Source organism: Chiloscyllium plagiosum, chromosome 27, assembly GCF_004010195.1.
Source record: "Chiloscyllium plagiosum isolate BGI_BamShark_2017 chromosome 27, ASM401019v2, whole genome shotgun sequence".
Lineage (NCBI taxonomy): Eukaryota > Metazoa > Chordata > Chondrichthyes > Orectolobiformes > Hemiscylliidae > Chiloscyllium > Chiloscyllium plagiosum.
In genome coordinates, this window is record NC_057736.1 from 21,363,774 (window position 1) to 21,386,477 (window position 22,704).

The window sequence follows — 22,704 nt, forward strand, 5'->3', positions numbered from 1 at the left end:
GATGGGATTTATCCCAGGATCCTCTGGGAAGCCAGGGAGGAGATTGCCGAGCCTTTGGCATTGATCTTTAAATCGTCATTGTCTACAGGAATAGTGCCAGAAGACTGGAGGATAGCAAATGTGGTTCCCCTGTTCAAGAAAGGGATAGAGACAACCCTGGCAATTATAGACCAGTGAGCCTTACTTCAGTTGTTGGTAAAGTGTTGGAAAAGGTTATAAAAGATAGGATTTATAATCATCTAGAAAAGAATAATTTGATTAGGGATAGTCAGCACGGTTTTGTGAAGGGTAGGCCGTCCTCACAAACCTTATTGAGTTCTTTGAGAAAGTGACCAGACAAATAGATGAGAGTAAACCGGTTGATGTGGTGTATATGGATTTCAGCAAGGCATTCGATAAGATTCCCCACAGTAGGCTATTGTACAAAATGCGGAGGAATGGTATTGGGGGAGATATAGCAGTTTGGATCAGTAATTAGCTTGCTGAAAGAAGACAGAGAGTGGTGGTTGATGGGAAATGTTCATCCTGGAGTCCAGTTACTAGTGGTGTACCACAAGGGTCAATGTTGGGTCCACTGCTGTTCGTCATTTTTATAAACGACCTGGATGAGGGTGTAGAAGGGTGGGTTAGTAAATTTGCAGACAACACTAAGGTCGATGGATAGTGACGAAGGATGTTGTAGGTTACAGAGAGACATAGATAAGCTGCAGAGCTGGGCTGAGAGGTGACAAATGGAGTTTAATGCGGACAAGTGTGAGGTGATTCACTTTGGTCGGAGTAACCGGAATGCAAAGTACTGAGCTAATGGTAAGATCCTTGGTAGTGTAGATGAGCAGAGGTGTCCAGGTACACAGATCTTTGAAAGTTGCCACCCAGGTTGACAGGGTTGTTAAGAAGGCATACAGCATTTTAGCTTTTATTAATAGAGGAATTGAGTTCCGGAACCATGAGGTTATGCTGAAGCTGTACAAAACTCTGGTGCAGCCACACTTGGAGTATTGTGTACAGTTCTGGTCACCGCATTATAAGGAGGATGTGGAAGCTTTGGAAAAGGTGCAGAGGAGATTTACTAGGATGTTGCCTGGTATGGAGGGAAGGTCTTACAAGGAAAGGCTGAGGGACTTGAGATTGTTTTCATGAGAGAGAAGAAGGTTGAGAGGTGACTCAATAGAGACATATAAGATAATCGGAGGGTTAGATAGGGTGGACATGGAGAGCCTTTTTCCAAGTATGGTGATGGCGAGCACGAGGGGGCATAACTTTAAATTGAGGGGTGATAGATATAGGACAGATGTCAGAGGTAGTTTCTTTACTCAGAGAGTAGTAAGGGTATGGAATGCTTTGCCTGCAATGGTAGTAGATTCACCAACTTTAAGTACATTTAAGTCATCATTGGACAAGCATATGGACGTACATGGAATAGTGTAAATTAGATGGGCTTCAGATTGGTATGACAGGTCGGTGCAACATCGAGGGTCGAAGGGCCTGTACTGCGCTGTAATGTTCTATGTTCTCTAAGGAAAAGTTGTGAACCTGTGGAATTCTTTTCCGCAGGACACTGTTGGGATCAGTCCATTAGATATATTCAAGAAGGAGCTGGACATGACTCTTGCAGCTAGAGGGATCAAGGGGTATGGGGGGAGGGTGAGATGGGAAACTGAGATTGCACAGATCATCCATTATCATGTTGAATGGTGGTGCAGGCCCAAAGGGCTGAATGGTCTACTCCTGCTTCTATTTTCTGTGTTTATATATTTAAGGGCAATTTAATAGTTAGAACATAATTCTTTTAGAATCCAAAATGATCTATTGGCAAAAAAACCCCCAAAGGGTGATATACAAAAATACTTTCTATGCAATGAGTGGATAGGTTTTCAAATGTGGGCGGCACGGTGGCACAGTGGTTTGCACTGCTGCCTCACAGCGCCAGAGACCCGGGTTCAATTCTCGCCTCAGGTGACTGACTGTGTGGAGTTTGCACATTCTCCCCGTGTCTGTGTGGGTTTCCTCCGGGTGCTCCGGTTTCCTCCCACCATCCAAAGATGTGCAGGGTCAGGTGAATTGGCCATACTAAATTGCCCGTAGTGTTAGGTAAGGGGTAAATGTAGGTGTATGGGTGGGTTTCGCTTCGGCGGGTTGGTGTGGACTTGTTGGGCCGAAGGGCCTGTTTCCACACTGTAATCTAATCTAAAAAAAAATCTAAATCAAATACACTGCCTTGGAGTCTGATAGTGGTAGTTCAATTGAAGCATTCAAAATGGAATTGAACTGTTATCTGTAAAGGAAGAATATGCAGAATTATGCAAAGCGAGTCAGAAGAATGGTATTAAGTGAAACGTTCAATCAGACAGTCAGTGCAGACACAATTAATCGACCAAATGACTTCCATCTGTGTTGTAGCATTGTGTGATGCTGTGAATTTTCCACCATTAGTTAAATTGTTTTTGTTCTGAGCTAAAGCAGTCAATTTGCATTGCGGGGACATCAATGGTTTCTGTTAACCTTCTCATTGTAAAAATCTATTATTAGGGTCTTGAGGTGCTGTGATAATGTCCCTACCTCTGAGCCAGGAGGCCTGGATTCAAGTCCCACCTGCTCCAGAGGGTGTAATAACATCACTGAAGGGCTCCATGAAGGTTGGTTTCCCGTCACCAAGTCAGCCTTTATTTACACGTGCACAGTACATGATCTAACATTCAACTTGCTCTTAAACAAAGAAACATGGAAAATGGGAGCAGAAGACAACTATTCAGTCCTTCAGGCCCTGCGCCACCATTCAATATGATCAAGGGCTCCCTGACTGGACCAAGTTAATAGGCCCAAACAGGAAACTTATATTCTATGAGCCTGGCTGACCTCATTCCAAACACTACACGGGTGGCACGGTTGCACAGTGGTTAGCACTGCTGCCTCACAGTGCCAGTGACCCGGGTTCAATTCCCACCTCAGGCAACTGTCTGTGTGGAGTTTGCACATTCTCCCCGTGTCTGCGTGGGTTTCCTCCGGATGCTCCGGTTTCCTCCCACAGTCCAAAAATGTGCAGGTCAGGTGAATTGGTCATGCTAAATCGCCTGTAGTGTTAGGTGGAGGGGTAAATGTAGAGGAATGGGTCTGGGTGGGTTGCTCTTCAGAGGGTCGGTGTTGGGCCGAAGGGCCTGTTTCCATACTAATTAGCTACAAAGGCTTCAGAATCTTTGGAATTCTCTACCCTAGAGGGATGTGGATGTTCCAGCATTGAATATATTTAAGGTTGCAACAGATGGGATTTTGGCCCCTGAGGAAATCAAGGGAAAAAGAGCACAAAAGGACCAGACTGTGCAGTTACGGTTAATAAGGATCATCCATGATCGTACAGTGTTGCAGAGTAGACTTGGAGGGGAGGTACTGTATGGTCTATTCTGCCCCTATTTCTTATGCCCATCTGTTAGTTTAATTATTTGGGGATGAAATCCAGCCAGGTAATGTGAGGAATGGAAATAAATGGTGTCAACTGAGGCTACGTTTGAGACATGATGTTGGATACAGACCAGATAAAGTTTTTTTACATGCATCTGCTGAACCCATTATCTGTGATCAACACGTCTGGGGTCTGTGTATTGCAAAAGATGCGCACTATTTTTCTATTGTTGTCCCCATGTTTGACGAATGAAACCTATGCATGTCCAACCACTTTGAGTCGGCATCCACAATGACTGAGAAGGTTGAGCCCATGTAACCAAGTTCAGGGTTTACCCAGCCACTCCCATGAATGTGGGGGAGCTGCTGGCAGTAAACTTTGTCCTTGTTCGCTTTTTGGGTGTTGCCCCACCAATGCAGCTATGTCTGTATCCAAAACTGACCACCAGGCATAAACTCTCACTAACAAACACCCCTGGATGAACTTGGTGGAGTTCAGCCAGTACCTGGCAACAACTTTTGCTTAACTCATGCTCTCAATAATAAAATGCCATGCTATACAATGATCTGGTCTTGGTGGATTCAGGAAGGTTTCAGTTTTGGTTGTGATGTCCCTTTCGTTTCCCCCATCACCATCAGCTATTTCAGTTTTGCGAGGATCAGATCTTTTTGCCAATTAAGTCTGTTTTTGTCAGCGGTGACTGGAAGGGTGTCCAGAAAGTTTAAAATCAGAACGGCTTCAGCTAGTAGGTGCTTTTGCACGTTTACATAATCAATACCAAATGGTCTCTTAGCATCTCATTAAGGGTTAAACCAAAATCACATGTCTCTGCCAGTCATCTTAACTCCATCAAAAATCTCGATTCGCCTGGTCTTGAACTGCCAAGCAAAACTAATAGCATCTCAGATTTAGAGGTGGCTTGGGGTCATAATATTCCTTTCCTAAATTTGTCACCTCATGAAAGGTTTTCATATCTGGTGCTTCAGGATACATCAGGCTCTGAATAACCAAAAAAGCTGCGGATCCACAAGCTGTCAGGAGAATTTCTCGTTGCTTTTCATCTACCCCAATATCCTTTGCCCAGAATAAATAATGCATTTTTAAATTGACCACACACCCAGGGGTTAATAAATACACACTTTTCAAAATGATAGCATTGTCATACATTTAAAAAATAGGCTGGAGAGGCTGGGTCTTTTTTCACTGGAGTGTAGGATGTTGAGGTTTATAAAGGTTTATAAAATCATGAAGAATATAGATAAGGTGAATAGCAAAGGTCTTCTTACTAAGGTGAGAGAGTTCAAAACTAGGGTGTGTTGTTTTAAAGTGAGAAGAAAATGGTGTAGAAAGGATTTGAGGGGAAACGAGTTAACATAGACAGTGGTTAGCATGTGGACTGAACTGCCAGAGGAAGTGATGGATGTGGGTACAGTTACAATGTTTAAAAGGTGTTTGGATAAGTACACAAATAGGAAAGATTTGGAGGGATATGGGTCAAATGCAAGCAGGTGGGACTAGTTTAGTTTTGGAATATGGTCGACATGGACTAGTTGGCCTGAAAGGTCTGTTTCCATGCTGTATGGCTCTCTGACTCTATGACACCAATTATAGACAATTAGGGAAAGGGATTGCGGTTATTGTTCTCTCTCCTTGCCCACAACATTATAAGTTAATAAATTGCATCAATACTTACCAAATATCATTATACTACTGACCATAACATTTTCTCATGATAGCAATCACAGTTTTGGCAAGCACTGTTCATTATGCCGAATGACCCCTGCATCTGTTTAAAAGCTAAGTACATTGATGGTTGAGTAAAAGCCATGATAGATTAGATCTAAACATAGAAGAAACCCTAAATGCATAATAGATGTTATTTACTTTTGAAATTATTAACCGGTACATTTTGTTTCTTTGCACTCCAACCACATTGTTGTGTAACATCTTCACTTCACACAAAGCCATTCAGCCACAAACAACAAGAGGGTATTGAGGGTATAACTTAAACCAAATTAATGCTTCATTGAGTAGGAACTATTGAACAAGGCAGCTTGTAATTATAGAAGGAACATGGCAGTTATACAGCAAACAAATCATAAATGAAGCAGTTTCCTTTTAAAATTGTATGTGATAAAACTCACAAAGTGGTTTATGGAAAATAATCTCTTTTGGAAGTAACAGCTGTCCACTGAGTTGTTCTCAAGCTTTCGGAATAAACTGGGTGTGGGGAATATTAAGGAAACCATAAATAAAGCATAAATAAAAATGTTGTGGAAGAGTTTGAACTCTCTTTTCCTTTCTAAACAGTCAATCTAAAATTAAATGCTTTAAAATAGTTATTGAGCGATTATTTTAAATGGGTCAATGGCTGTGTTAAGGCACTTTCAAAGGAATTTTACCTGAAGTGAAAACAGAGTGCACCATGAGAGAAATTAAGCCATAAAAGCTTACACTTTTTTGAGTGTTTTATGATATCTCATGCTGAATTTGAACAACTGTTTTCTCGAACATGGACCCTGATATTACATTGGGATTGCAGAGAACATAAAGTGTCCCATAGTGAAATTTCAGAAGCTATATTTCTTCCCTCAAAGTAGAAAAACCACCCTTCAATCTTCAAAGGCAAATTCTGGAACAGATTCAAGTAACTCAGTTTGAATGTAACTAATCTGTATTCCTTTAAATCTGTTGCTTTAGTAGGAATTTAAATATATTTTTGTCCATTATCAGTCACCATGTGTTAATTATACTGTGGTGTACTTGCTCCAGCCATAATAATAATATTGTCAGTGGTTAGCAGGAAATAATGCTGTGAAATTCCCAAAAGTAATTTCAAAGTGATTACAATTGTGTCATGTTGAGAGACATGTCTAATGGATAAATTTACAATCTGTGTCCTTTGCCTTCAAGTAAGTGTTTTCTTATAGATGTTAAAAAGAGTTACATTGACTAGAATGTCAAAATATTATGTAAATGAAGACAAATGGTACCAACTTCATCTCTGATGCATGTATTTATTAGGAAACTTTCCTTTCATCATCTTGAGGTTGAGTCAGTGCAGCTTTCTGTCTGATGTTGAAGATTTGCTTCTCAGTCTTCCAACAATAATAAAAATAAGTCTGAGTGTATTTCAGTGAGGATATTCAGTTTTCAGTCTGAAAGATTTTATCAAAAAATGTACTCAGTCCATTTTATGAAGGTACTTAACTATAAAAGAAAGAACTCTTGATACTGGAAATCTGAGACAAAAATAGAAATAACTGGAAAAACTCAGCAGGTCTTGGAGCATCCATGGAGAGAAAGCAGAGTCAATGTTTTGGGGGTCCAGTGACCCTTTCTCAGAATCGATTGTCACCAGGAAAAGGTTGGTATATACGCAGATGACTGGATTGGAGGGAGGACGGGGAAAACGATAGGTGGAGATGGAGCACAGAGAGAGAGAGAGAGAGAGAGAGGGAGAGAGATAGAGAGAGAGAAAGAGAGAGATGGTGACGTGATTCCTTAATGTATTCTTGTTCATACTGAGATCCAGGTAATGTTCCGGGGATGTGGGTTCAAATCCCGCCACAGCAGATGGTGGAATTGGAATTCACTTCAAAAAGAAAACTGGAATTAAAAGTCAAATGATGACCATGAATCCATGGTTCATTATCTGGTTCATTAATAACCCTTAAGGAAGGAAACTGCCATCCTTACTGAGTCTGGCCTATATATTACTCCAGACCCACAGCAACGTGGTTGACTCTTAACTATCCACTGGGCAATTAGGCATGGACAATAAATGATGGACCAGCCAGTGATGCCCCCATCTCATGAATGAATAAAATAAAGATCAGCAGTTGGGCCGAAGGATTGGATCATGGTGAGCTGGGGAGAAAGAAAAGCATTCCCTTGTCTCTTTGAGCTGCATCTCCAGCTATCATTTGCTTTCTCCTCACCCACCCCATTGTGTTCAGCATTTCATCTTCACCCTGCCTGCAACCCCACCCCACCCTGCACTCCCCAGGTCCGGGAAGATCAGGTTTAATCTGGTGCACAGTCTTCTCCCCATTAACAGTTTTTCTGGAGCTATCCCTATTGTTGCGTGAGGGATAGTCTGAGAATCAAATAGGAACCGAGACAGCTCAGTATCTCGCGAAGCTGTCGGCTGTTTCTTTAATCCTGCAGTCAACTTTTGGACTGCTCTTTCTGCAAGATCACTGGATGATGGATGGTATGGAGGTGTCCTTATATGATGAATACCATTCGAGTTTAGGAATGCTCAAATTCCCTGCTGGTAAGTGATGGCCCATTATCTGCGATCAGCACTTCCGGAGTTGGTATGTTGCAAAAGATGTGTGCAGTTTTTTCTATTGTTGTCCCCATGTTTGACAGATGAACTCTAGCATGTCCAGCCACTTTGAGTGGATGTCCACATTGACTTAGGATATTGAGCCCATGAAAAGACTGGTGTCGTCAACATACAATCGAGTCCAAGGTTTATCCGCCATTGCCACTAATGTGGGGAGCTGCTTGTTGTAATTTCTGTCCTTGTTGGCACTCTGGGCACTGCCCCACCAATGCAGTTTTGTTTGTATCCAAACCTGGTACCAGATAACAGCTCACAAACATCTTCATTTTGAAACTCCTGGATGACACTGGTGGTGTTCAGCCAGTACCTGGCAGTGAGCTTTGCTCAGGACAATCACTCTTGCTCCCTATCCTGTACTGTGATCTTGGCTCTCTGGATCCAAATAGGTTTTAATTCTGTGACAACCCTTTGGTTTCCCTCGCCACCACCCAGCTGTTTCACCTTTGCCAGGACTGGATTTTTTTGCATCCAAAGTCTGGTATTGTCAGCTGTGACTGCAAGTGTGTCCAGAAAATGTAAAAGCATTATGAACTCTTGTAGTGTATCTGCCATTGGGAGGTGGCTCCATGCATCAGCATTTGCTACTTGGCTTCTTGGACAGTATTCTGACTTGTAATTATATGCACTTAGTATGACAGTCCACTGCTGATTTCAGCTTAAAGCTATGGGTGACACTGCTTTGTCCTATTTAAGTAGACCCAGCAGAGTTTGTACTCCATCGTTATTACAAATGTACATTTGTTAAAGGTATTGATGGAATTTCCTGACTCCACATAAGATCACCAAACCTTCCTTCTCTATATGGCTAGACTTACATCCAGCATCAGCCAAAGACTTGGATACATTTGCTATTGGGTGTTCCTCTCTATTGAGCAACCTATGAGCTAACACTACCTTGGTGCCGTATGGGGAGGTGTCGCAAATCAATACTAGTTCTGGCTTGGGATCACAGTGTGCCAATACCTGAGAAGATGATAGATGTTTCTTCACTTGCCTGAGAGCTGTGGCTTGGCTACATAACCAATTTAAAGACTGACACTTTTTAAAGCATTGAAGCAAAGATGCCAGGATAGAGGTGAGGTTATATATGAACTTTCCATAATAATTTACCAGCGTAAGGAAAGACCTAAGCTCCAGTACAAATGTGGGAGCCGGGGCACCTTTGATCACCCTCACTTTATCTTCCAACGGCGTAAACCGGACTTGTTGACTCTGCAGCCCAAGTAGGTTGTTTGGGGTGCCTGAAATACACATTGTTTCCTTTTAAGGCATACGTCCACCTGGGAGAAACATGGAAGAAATTTGTCCAAGTTCTAACTTCTCCTTATTGGTCTTCCCTGTTCTTAACACATCAAGTAGATAAATGGCGACCTGGGGTAAACCTTGTTCTCAATCATCAGCTGAAAAATTGCATAGGCTGACAATACCCCAAATGACAGTCCTGCATACTGGTACAAACCCTAATGGGTATTAGTTGTAACATACTTCTGGGAATCCTCATCGAACTACAACTGCAACTACACATGGGTCATGTCTAGCTTTCTGAAGGATAGCCAGTTTTGTGTATAAATCCTCTATGCAAGGGCTTAGGTATATATCCAGCTGCAAAAAGTGGTTTACTGTTTATTTAAAATCCCCACAAAGTTGAACTGACCCATTGGGCTTCACAATCAGTATGACCAGTGCTGCCCATTCCGCAAACTGGATTGGTTTGATGATTCCTTTGCTTTCCAGCCTCCTGATTTCTGCCTCTACATTTGCTCAAAAGGCACATGGCTCTGAGTGAACCTTGCACAATTGTGGAATTGCTTCCTGGTCAACATGTAAGGTGACCTTGACTCCTCTGATAGTCCCTTGACTTTCCTGAAAAACTTCCTGGTAGCTAACTAGCACTTCAGTCAGGCAGCCATTTTCTAATTGAAAATTGTTGAGCCAATCTAGGTGCATCTTTCTCAACCAATTTCACCCCATCAAGCTTGGGCCCGAGCCTTCAGTGGTAATTCAACCAACTGCTTCTCTAAAGAAACCCAAAGTCAAGTTGTACTCTTAATCAATCTGTAAAGATATATGTTCTCAACTTAAGGTTTGAAGTCCAGGGTGAATTTTGTTCAAGACTGGTTCTGCGATCACTGAAACAGCCATTGGCATCGACCTCCATTAGAACCAAGTGACCATTTAACCAGACATTTATTTTAATTGGTTTTGATTTGGATGTTGCTAAGCAATTATTTGTTCCAAACCAGATATAGGCTGGCTTTTCAGGTTGAGCACTCTCCTGGATATTGACTTATGAGTTTCTCTTACTCAATTTAGGTCAAGTGGTCCCCTTTTGCTATCTCATGTCCTTATAACGCTGCAACCAGAATGGCTTGCTGGCCCAGATCCTGAAGAAAATATTAATCATTTGGTCGAGGCTTAGCTTTGTTTTGGGGTTTTGCTGTGGCCTTCCCTAGAGTTCCTCTGTTCAGCATATGTCCTGAGGAAGGCTATGAAATTGTCTTCACTCAAGTGGTGTTCCCCAAGATCAGACAGGCTAGCGAGGGGGTCCACTTCCATCAAAATATTCTGTAACTTATTTCCTCCATTTGCTGAATTTTCCAATGATATAAAGCCAGTTGGACTACCTATTTGAAGTCCAGTTGGGTTTCAGCTGGTAGGTATTTTTGCATGGTTACATCATTAATTCCACTTACAAAATGGTCTCTCAGCATTTCATTAAGGATTAAACCAAAGTCAAATGCCTCTGCCAGTCGTTTTAACCAAGTCAAAAATCCTGATACAGTTTCCCCTGGTTCTTGAATTGCAGAATAAAACCAAAGTGTCTCAGAAATTAGAGGAAGCTTGGGGTTGTAATATTCCTTAGCTAAATCCGTCAACTTTTGAAAGATTTTAATATCTGGTGCCTCAGGGAAAGTTAACCTTCTAATAACCAACAAAGCTATAGATCCACAAACTGTCAGGAGAATTACTCTTTGCTTTTTATTTGCCCCACTGTCATTTGCAGAGAAAAATGTCGCACTCTTTCCACATACTGGGCCTAGTCTTTGACAGCAAGACCAAATGTGTCAAGTTTCCCAAATAACGGAATGATGCTAGAAATACTTGAACCAACTCATAAATGATTGTTGCGAGTGAATTTCTTCACAAGCATGTTTTATCTCATCACCAAAGACTCTGTAGAGGCAGGTATCCCCTCACCAAGTTACCCTTTAGTTACATGTGGTGAGCCATTGACACCAATCCAGCTCCCTCAGTGCCAGTTCTCAATGTGAACAGAACCTCTGACCCTTCTGTTTATACCCATCAGCCAGGGATCTCTGATTGGACCAGATTAACAACCCCAATCAGGAAACTCATATTCTGTGAGGTCTACCTAGCTGATCTCCTTACAATCACTACAATAAGGCCTTTAAAAATAATCCCCTTAATCTTGTCATTTTCAGCCTCAATTTAAAATGGTCAGGTAGCAAGGGTGGATATTGTGACCACACCGATTTCAGTGTTGGTCTCAGCTTTTGTACACCATTATGGAACAATTGTAAAAATTATATTGAAGCATGTTTGAATTATGGCATTCTTTCTGCAAGATAACATAGCAGATCATTGTCAGGTTGAAAGGTGAATCAAAGGTCAGCAAAACACATGAAAATGGAAAATGAACTCAATTATCATAGGGAATTTGCAAATCAGCCTCATTGGTATTTACTTATGAGCACTTTCTATTACTTAGCTTTCCAGATCTGGGCATTGGAGGTAATTCAAAGTACAATAGTTAATTAATCTATATACGTAGTCATAGGTCATAGAGATGTACAGCACGGAAACAGACCCTTCGGTCCAACTCGTCCATGCTGATCAGATATCCCAACCTAATCTAGTCCCACCTGCCATATCCCTCCAAACCTTCCTATTCATATACCCATCTAGATGCCTTTCAAATGTTGCAATTGTACCAGCCCACACCACTTCCTCTGGCAGCTCATTCCATATATGCACCGCTGTGTATGTGAAAAGGTTGCCCCTTAAGTCTCTTTTATTTTTGCCCCTCTCAGGGAAAAGACCTTGTCTACTTACCCCCATCCATGCCATTCATGATTTTATAAACCTTTATAAGGTCAGCCTTCATCCTCGAAAGCTCCAGGGAAAACAGCCCAAGCCTATTCAACCTCTCCCTTTAGCTCAAATCCTCCAACCCTGGCAATATCCTTGTAACAGGATGGAACAATAGGTAGAACTTCAAAAATCTTAAGTCTGACATGTGAAAAGCAAAGTTAGGATAGATCTGAGGAATATATCTTTATGTAGAAACTGATCTATAGCTGGAACAGGTTGTTAAGAAATGTGTTTGGAATTAGGCCACTGGAATTATCCAGGAAACTGTTAGATGTTGTAATGGCCAGACAGTCAAGTGATTCTCTGAAAAAAAAGCAGATCAAAAGACCATTTATATCAGAGAGACTGTTATGGTTATTAGGATCTGATTTTAGCATAACAAATTATTCCTAAATTTGCGCACAATAACAGCACATCAATACAACATGGATAATTCGGACATAACTGAATGATTGAATAGCAATTTGCTACTAATGGTTTTATTACTTTTCTTTAATAAATAGAAACTTCTTTTTCCTGTAAAGTGTAAATCAGAGTAGCCAAGTGATGCAAGACAAGAGAAACTAGGATCAAAATAAGTTCAAGCAAAATATACACATGAAAGTGACAAAGCAGTATGCTTAACTGAGGTCTTAGATTGGTTTCGGTAATGCACTGTATTACTGTTGGCACTGATACACAGGATCTCACCAATAGCCAGGGTCTGTGTGCTGAGGCTGCAAGATCACACTGCAGAGCCCTCAAACTGTTCCTTTGCCAGCGCCACTGTAGCATGTCAATACCAGCCGCAGACTCCCAGACATGCCATGAATCCTGGACATTGAAGTTCAAATTAGTGCTTTTAGCACACAGATGATGAAAAGGAGAGCAGTCATTTATAATTTGTCTTCTTTTAGATAAGTACAAAGTAACACACTGAAGCAGTGAGAATACTTTAAAGAAGTTCTGACATTACCTGGAAACAATTGCTTTCAGCTGTGTTTGAAAATACTGTTGGAACAATTCCAAACCTAGATTGGTGGTGTCGGTATAAAGATGTGTTGTGTTTAAGTTCCCAGTCTAGTTTTGTTCCTAACAGTTTCTGTTCAACTTTCCAGACAGATCACACAGGGGACGACAATGGTGCAAGCGAATATCTTCATCCTTTTATTGATGATCATCATTGGCTCTGTTTTGAGTGGGGGCTATGCCCCTTCAAAATACATGCACCCAATGATTAAAGGCCCAGTTGGACCTCCTTTCAGGGAAGGCAAAGGACAATATATCGGTAAGAAATAATCAGAATCAGATTTAATGGTTTATCTGAGAGGGAATAGTCTGCTATCTTTGACATTGCATCAATATTGATATGAAATCTTAGCATGTTTGATTACTAGATAATGGATAAAATACATGAAATTTTAGTAAATTAATAGAATGTGAATTGTTTTGGATTTTTTCCATGTTTATAGCCTTTCTGCATCAATGTATTAAATTTAAACTAGATACATAATACAATGAGTTTTCTTGTGATATGGGACAGGACAAACCAGTCAGAAATAAATGTTTCCAGTGAATGTTAATATGTAAATCTTCAATTAACAGGAGGGAGCATTTAAGTGCACCTTCAAATTTCTCTTTCTGTTCACTTACATATATTTGATGTTAACTTATAAAGAGTTATTGTACCTCTGAGATTACAATTCTGCTTATTAATAATTTCTACACTGAAAAGGTACTGCTAGCATGATAATGTCCTCACATATAATTTATCACAGCTGAAATAAATAATTATGACACAGGTTTGTTAAATCCCAGGAGAAGCTCGATAGTTCAGATCAGGTAGAGACTTTGACATCTTTTCAGATAACTTCATCTGAGGTCCAGATAACGAATGTCCATATTACATAACAGTATTTGATATTCTCAGTGTTTCCGGATGCCAATCTAGATCTGCGAATTATTCTGGAACCCATTACCTGTTGAATATTGCAACCTATTCATCAGTTACTGAGATGTAAAATGATTAAAACTCCTGATTAGCATCCAGGATTTGGAACTGCACATTCTGGATTTTCTTCTATTTCCTTTCCTTCCCCCACTAAGATTCCACATGCATCCTGGAGAACTTCCATAAATCCTGTCAAGATTTCTGTACCTCGTTATATATGAGACTTAATTGCGAATGATGACAGGATATTTGTCTTGTGGGGACATCACTGCCAAGTCAGGATCTGATATTACCCAGTGCCAATAAATGCATTTTCCAGCGTGGGTAACTGAACTCCAGTAAGGAATGGGATTCTCTGCTGATGTCTCACCCTCCCTCTCCCACATTGGGAACATTAAACTGAATAGCAATGCTCCCTCTACCAGATTTATCTGCTAATTTGGCACCATAGAGGGATTAAATAAATCTACTCCAGCCTCTGATGTGTTCATCCACAGAGACATTGAGGAAATATTTATCTGAGGATACAAATAGAAGGAAATGTATAAGGTTTCCCTTCCTGAAGCCAGTTATTGTTATAATCTCCATTGAGACCAATAACTGTTAAAGAGAAATTCAAATTTCAGTTATTAATTCAAAGAACAACATCAAGATTTCAACTTTTGAAACCTTTTAATCCATCAAATGACTAAAATACTATTGATTAAACAACATATACTATACTTATGTAGACAATTCATACTTTAAACAATAGAAATAAACAGTGCCATATCACACATCAAACTCTGTATAAAATTGCAGTTCTAATCTCAAACAGTTCACAGTTTTCAATTAGATGTTTTTTATTACCTTCCCAGCTATGTAATCTCTAGTCTCAGAACCATCTCTCACTGTAAGGGTTATGCTGTAGATTTGTTCTTCTATCTTCAGCTTCGTTCAATGCCTCACAAACTTTCATACTATATGTGAGTATTTTACTTGGTGAACTAAGGAATCAGTATTTTCTCTGCTTAAAATGCAGGCTTGACTGCTTCTATCTTTCGCTCTCTCTCTCTCTCCCTTTCCCAGATGACTGCAGACTACACAAGACAAAGCTGCAACTGCTCTGTGTTTGTGATATTCATAGACTTATACGAAATCCTGTAAACTGTTTGAAATGGCTTCCTTGACTCCTCTCCATGATAACCGAAAATATATTAGAGTTGTATCTAGGTCGAAATTCTAATTAGCTATTTTTGATTTCAACTTCCTTTCAGCTTAGAGATAACTGGATAATTTACAGAATTTAATATTTATAATGTCATTATGGGACTTGGCAGACTTTGGGTCTACTTGGTGTAGATTTGGAAAGAGCTGCCATTCTGTCTAAGTATAAATATCCCACACTTCCTTCCCAATGAAGCAATGAATCTTCCTCAACTCTCTTAATGGTTAAGTCATTTGAATTCCAACACCGGTCATATGATCACTTTAATTTACCATACATTTAATGTTACAGTCTGAAAATGTAGAATATAATACTTGAAAGGATACAATTCTAAACATAATGGCCTGGATTATCCAGTTTCTGGACCATCAGAAACTAGATGTATCCATCTATGTTGGGACCCCAGTGGCTACGTGGAAATTGGCCGGAAAATTTAAACTTCCACTGGGTGATTACCTTACATCTGAGACATCCAATAAAATCTCCAGCTTTAAGTTAGAATCAGAAACCTTGGAGGATTCCAACTCACTTTCCTGGAGAAATATTCAGGTAATATTAGATGGACAAGAATCATTTCTATCTCCGGGGTAACTATGCAACTGACTCTCCTGACTATATCAAGCCCTCGATTCCACACCTGATCTCCAACTCCATCACTTGATCTCTCTACCCTCTACCAAATGCTGAACCCTGAATGCACCTTTGATACCACTACTATCACCCAACCACCCACCCAACCATTTGACTATCACCCAACCCAACAAAACTGACCCTCAATTCAGACAGCTCCTGCTGACTATGTCTTGCGTCAATCTGACTATAATCCTGAACCACCTGACAAACTCCCCTGACCCACAGTGACTATTCTCCATCACCCATCTATACCCCACCATACCCACCTGCCACGCTACCCTGTCATCCAACCCCCTGCCACTCTCATTTCCACTCTTCCATTGCTGAAGCTTCTCAGAGAGAGGATGGGTTTTTAAACTGTTAACTTAAGAGAGTACATCAGCTAGTGCTGAAAAATGGGGTATGGCTTCAATGAAGATTGCTTCCTGAAAAGATTCCTAGTTTGGTGAGCATTTCAGAACCTCCCTTTGGAAGATGGGCTCAGAAAATAAGAGTTAAGTATGTAACATTTTTTCTAATCAGAGTTGTAAAAGGTGATTCCGGTTCAGTTTGGAAGACTTGGGCCAATAACCTTAAAAACCTTACAATTAAACACTGTAGACCTAAATGGTTTGGCGTTGGAAAGGAACTGAAACTAATTAAAGAAAAATTATTTTGTGATTTTATTGCACAGAACAAGCAATAACTGAAGAACACACAGGTGTAATGATGTGGGAACTCTGAAAACAGGAAACAAACATTAAAAAGCAATGATTTTTTTAATATTATGGAAAGAAATCAATATTTAAAATGACAATATCAATTGAGAAAAAAAAACACCATTCTTGTACCAATATAACTGGAATTGAAATGTCCAGCGCTGCTCTGTAAATCACTGGGGACAAGTTAATAAGTAACAGTTGTTGAAGATAAAATGAACAGATCTGAGAAATGCAGGGGTCAGTAGCATGTTAAAGATTTCTGACCTGGAATCCACTGAGTGCAGTAAAATTCTTGCTGCTGTTGTATGTCTTTAATTAGAAGTTTGTGTTTTTGGTCCACTTGTTCCATAAATTTAAATGAAACAACAGGATTGGTTAACTTTCTCCATAAGGACTACTGTTGTCGGCCAGCTGATTAAAGGAATAAAAAGCTGAACCAGATGGACTACAATGGTTTCAGTTTTAATCCCTGGTCTCTGATGAGTCAACTGTTCTTAACTGGGAAATCGACAAAGTGGGGCTGTGTTACAATGGTACCCAGCAACTCCTGGATCAGGAGGGGAACATGTAACTACTTCTCTTTTCGTTCCTGATTATGCCGGCGGTGACATAATGTAACATCTCCTTTTCCTGCTTAAGTAACAACCCCTAATTGAATAAATTAAGCAAAAGCCTACTGGCAATCATATGGGTAGTGCGCAAGCACAGGATTTACATGGACTGGGAGATTTCACTGTCAAGGTCCCTGTTGATTATTCAATTGGTGAGAAACTGCACTTCAAAAATAATTTGCAAGACAGAGATGCTAAATTTTATCCAAAAATGCAAAGTGTAATGGACACATCTTTTTTATTGGTGCTAATGAAAAAGAGAGGAGCTACTTCAGAAGAGTGATGTCAGTGTTAGTCAAGAAATGAGGAGTTAAGGTTTGTTTTAAAACCTATCAATTTTTGGGCGAGACACAAGATTCAGAAAGGGAATTCTACCATCTTGGGAATCAGTCAGTTGGACTCTTAGACACATGCATGGTAGAAAGCAGGACAGAAAATAACAGCCTCATATTTCCAATAACTAGACATTACTAAACACAGGTCCAGATTATGTTCTTCATAGAATGGGCTTGAACAAAATAGAAATTACAATAGGACCAAGAATATCAGTTATCAGAATGAGCTATTGTAGGAAACAAGCTTGAGATGAAGTAAGTCCACAAGAATCAGATAGCAGAATCACCTTACTATAGAAAATGGTCCAGAATATCAGATAAAGTAGGAAGACCCCACAGGATAGTGTTGTTGCGATCATAAATCAATTTGTAAAATTTAGTAATAAACCAGGGAGAGTAAGTGAGAATTTTTTTCAGTTGAGAAAACCATCAGCTCTTACTTTGAATTTTGTATTAATTCAATGGACAGAAACAAATCTAGTTCCTTGACTGGAATAATATCAACAATATAATCAAGGCTGACAGACATGTGTCTGATCCAAGCATAATTATAACAGTCGCATAGAATTCCATTTACCTTTTCCATTCGCTTCCATTACATTGAAGTGCTGATCCAAATATAACATGTATTGGCAAACCACATATTCATTGGAACTTAGTTATATTTAGACAATTCATATGAAGGAATGATTGATAGGGCCACATACTTCACTTTGGCTTCTCACCTTCTCTTACAGCATGGAGAAACATTTCACTGTTTTAAAGAATGTTAGTTGGTTTCCTGAGGACTCTATAGGTTATGTGTTTGGAAGGTTATTTAGAAAGGTTCTTCACTTACTTGAGGAGGTAACTTTAATTTGCTGTTAAAAAATTCTTAAACTAGAATTCTATTCTTTCTCATCAACTTTACTGATATGACTCATGTCTCAAAGTATGCTGTGGAATTAAATATAGAAACCTATTTCCATCCATAATTCAAGACTCACCATAAAGAATATGGAACAACTTGCTCACAATTCTAAGTAGAAACATCAGCTTTTCAGTTGCTGGCAAAAAATTATTTCTTCATTTTTTTGAACACTTTTCAATTTTTCCGTCAGTGCCTGAGGCATTAAAATGCTGCAATGATACAATTCCCAAAGGTTCTTCAATACTTGCCTAGTTTTCTTCTCTTAATGTGTGTTAGCTATCATCCTGTCATTGCCATTGGTGCTGGTGTCATCTAATAGCCATATGTTAAACTTGCAGCAGTCTCTGCGTTGATTTGAAAGCCAACATCTTCAATGAGATCTGTAATGTTGAGCCTGTCAGTGGGATTTCCAAGGATAAATGTGTGCTGTTTCCGGCATTCTATAGCTGAGGAAGCTGTGGGAGACAATTTCATCTGAACAAAGTCAGAATAAAATAACTAAATACCATTTTCTCACTTCTGCTGCTACAGTCATGTTTTGTTGTCTGGTGGATCAGAAATGTGAGCTGGCAGACCAGCTGAATGATTAGATGTCTCAGTGCTTACTGGTTTTTCTGGCAGAATAATGACTGCTCCTGGAGAGAATAAAGATGGTGTGTTGGGGAAAGGAAGAATAATTGGCAATGTGCAGGAACTTGGGTGGGGAAGTTGATTGTCCAAACATGAACATCATCTATCAAGACAGGCCAATCATTATGGTGGATAATTAAGATCAACTACATTGTATTGAAGCATATAAAATGCAAGGCATTTCAATTAAGTATAGCAAATATCTTTCATAATATAATAAAGAACTGCAGATGCTGAAACTCTGAAACAAAAACAAAATACTGGAGAAACTCAGCTGTTCTGTCAGTATCTGCAGAGGGCAAAACAGAGCTGATGTTTCAAGTCTGGTGTCGCTTTGTGAGATCTGTCTGAATGTCTTATTTGTTTGACTAAGAAAAAAGAATAATTGCAGAACTATATACTTTCAGTCCATCATCTTCTTTTCTTATGTTTGAGCCATGGACTTCTCGTGGATTCATTTATATTTATATGCAGAGTACTGCAGTCATTGCCATTGTCTTCTGCAGGATAAGAGACCAGGAAACACACCAGCCCTTGCTGCCTGGAAGTTCTGAAGAAAGGTCACCAGGACTTGAAACTACTTTCTCTCCACAAATGCTGCCAGACCTGCTGAGTTTCTCCAATAATTTCTGGATTTGGAGCAGCTACTGTTTAATGTGAGAACAAGTTCAAGCAGGAGGAGGGGAATGGTGCTCGATGGAGAGTGATTGGGCCTCCATTTAATGAAGAAGCTTAGACACTCAAATACCACCCTGGAGGTAGTGACTTGACTCCCCCAGGTATTTTGGATGCGCTGTGATCAGTTGTAACCTTGACCATTGTCTGAGCTATGCACAGATAGAACAGTAAAATTTGTGTGAGCAGCGTTCACACCCTGAAAGCAGGTTGGAAAATGTCAGAGAAAGGGAATTCTACCATCTTGGGAATCAGTCAGTTGGACTCTTAGACACATGCATGGTAGAAAGCAGGACAGAAAATAACAGCCTCATATTTCTAATAACTAGACATTACTAAACACAGGTCCAGATTATGTTCTTCATAGAGTAGGCTTGAACAAAATAGAAATTACAATAGGACCAAGAATATCAGCTGTCAGAATGAGCTATTGTAGGAAACAAGCTTGAGATGAAGTAAGTCCACAAGAATCAGATAGCAGAATCACCTTACTATAGAAAATGGTCCAGAACATCAGATAAAGTAGGAAGACCCCACAGGATAGTGTTGTTGCGATCATAAATCAATTTGTAAAATTTAGTAATAAACCAGGGAGAGTAAGTGAGAATTTTTTTCAGTTGAGAAAACCATCAGCTCTTACTTTGAATTTTGTATTAATTCAATGGACAGAAACAAATCTAGTTCCTTGACTGGAATAATATCAACAATATAATCAAGGCTGACAGACATGTGTCTGATCCAAGCATAATTATAACAGTCGCATAGAATTCCATTTACCTTTTCCATTCGCTTCCATTACATTGAAGTGCTGATCCAAATATAACATGTATTGGCAAACCACATATTCATTGGAACTTAGTTATATTTAGACAATTCATATGAAGGAATGATTGATAGGGCCACATACTTCACTTTGGCTTCTCACCTTCTCTTACAGCATGGAGAAACATTTCACTGTTTTAAAGAATGTTAGTTGGTTTCCTGAGGACTCTATAGGTTATGTGTTTGGAAGGTTATTTAGAAAGGTTCTTCACTTACTTGAGGAGGTAACTTTAATTTGCTGTTAAAAAATTCTTAAACTAGAATTCTATTCTTTCTCATCAACTTTACTGATATGACTCATGTCTCAAAGTATGCTGTGGAATTAAATATAGAAACCTATTTCCATCCATAATTCAAGACTCACCATAAAGAATATGGAACAACTTGCTCACAATTCTAAGTAGAAACATCAGCTTTTCAGTTGCTGGCAAAAAATTATTTCTTCATTTTTTTGAACACTTTTCAATTTTTCCGTCAGTGCCTGAGGCATTAAAATGCTGCAATGATACAATTCCCAAAGGTTCTTCAATACTTGCCTAGTTTTCTTCTCTTAATGTGTGTTAGCTATCATCCTGTCATTGCCATTGGTGCTGGTGTCATCTAATAGCCATATGTTAAACTTGCAGCAGTCTCTGCGTTGATTTGAAAGCCAACATCTTCAATGAGATCTGTAATGTTGAGCCTGTCAGTGGGATTTCCAAGGATAAATGTGTGCTGTTTCCGGCATTCTATAGCTGAGGAAGCTGTGGGAGACAATTTCATCTGAACAAAGTCAGAATAAAATAACTAAATACCATTTTCTCACTTCTGCTGCTACAGTCATGTTTTGTTGTCTGGTGGATCAGAAATGTGAGCTGGCAGACCAGCTGAATGATTAGATGTCTCAGTGCTTACTGGTTTTTCTGGCAGAATAATGACTGCTCCTGGAGAGAATAAAGATGGTGTGTTGGGGAAAGGAAGAATAATTGGCAATGTGCAGGAACTTGGGTGGGGAAGTTGATTGTCCAAACATGAACATCATCTATCAAGACAGGCCAATCATTATGGTGGATAATTAAGATCAACTACATTGTATTGAAGCATATAAAATGCAAGGCATTTCAATTAAGTATAGCAAATATCTTTCATAATATAATAAAGAACTGCAGATGCTGAAACTCTGAAACAAAAACAAAATACTGGAGAAACTCAGCTGTTCTGTCAGTATCTGCAGAGGGCAAAACAGAGCTGATGTTTCAAGTCTGGTGTCGCTTTGTGAGATCTGTCTGAATGTCTTATTTGTTTGACTAAGAAAAAAGAATAATTGCAGAACTATATACTTTCAGTCCATCATCTTCTTTTCTTATGTTTGAGCCATGGACTTCTCGTGGATTCATTTATATTTATATGCAGAGTACTGCAGTCATTGCCATTGTCTTCTGCAGGATAAGAGACCAGGAAACACACCAGCCCTTGCTGCCTGGAAGTTCTGAAGAAAGGTCACCAGGACTTGAAACTACTTTCTCTCCACAAATGCTGCCAGACCTGCTGAGTTTCTCCAATAATTTCTGGATTTGGAGCAGCTACTGTTTAATGTGAGAACAAGTTCAAGCAGGAGGAGGGGAATGGTGCTCGATGGAGAGTGATTGGGCCTCCATTTAATGAAGAAGCTTAGACACTCAAATACCACCCTGGAGGTAGTGACTTGACTCCCCCAGGTATTTTGGATGCGCTGTGATCAGTTGTAACCTTGACCATTGTCTGAGCTATGCACAGATAGAACAGTAAAATTTGTGTGAGCAGCGTTCACACCCTGAAAGCAGGTTGGAAAATGTCAGAAAGAACCAAGCTTTCCTCAGTGAAATCAGGAAGGATTCCAACAAAGAAAGTCATATCCACCATGCATCATCTCCCCTCTCTCCCATGAGATCCTTATGGAAACTCCCTGTTCTGCCAAATACATGGAAGAGAAAGCCATCCTAGTCTTCGGTAGTCACTAAGTGCATCTCCATGCTAAGAAGGCTCTGTTCCTTTTCCCATATTTGAATTAAATTACTGCTGTAAAGGCTATCATTGTTCCATCAAAGTAAACTGGCAATACAAAATTACTTTGTGTTGCCAATTCTTTCAAAACTATTTTCTAAGGTAAATTATTAAATGAGTCATCATCTCTGATTTTGAAACGGGTTTAGTAGACGCAAAATAGCAGTCATAATTTTTGAGCAATATAACATTCCCACCTTCCACTTCATTGTTGTCTGCCCATCTCTAAACAAAGCTAAAACTTCTCTTCAAATTCTGTGTAAGTTCCAGCTTTAGTTGTGGAACTGCATGACTATTTGTGAAAAATGACTGTTTGGCTAGTAGATTTTTTTTGTGTTAACCTTGCTAACATCATACATTAAAC

At 39.6% G+C, this 22,704-nt stretch overlaps 1 protein-coding gene across 4 annotated transcripts in view; it reads left to right on the forward strand.

Annotated features, from left to right (window-relative positions):
- Positions 1-22,704, forward strand: part of col8a2 (collagen, type VIII, alpha 2) — a 180,339-nt gene that overhangs the window by 99,078 nt on the left and 58,557 nt on the right. For all 4 annotated transcript variants that reach the window (XM_043717630.1, XM_043717629.1, XM_043717628.1 and 1 more), the window contains one exon: positions 12,962-13,131. In XM_043717630.1, coding sequence (XP_043573565.1) covers positions 12,984-13,131 — 148 coding nt within the window. In that variant the 5' untranslated portion in view covers positions 12,962-12,983. The remainder of the gene's footprint in view (positions 1-12,961; positions 13,132-22,704) is intronic.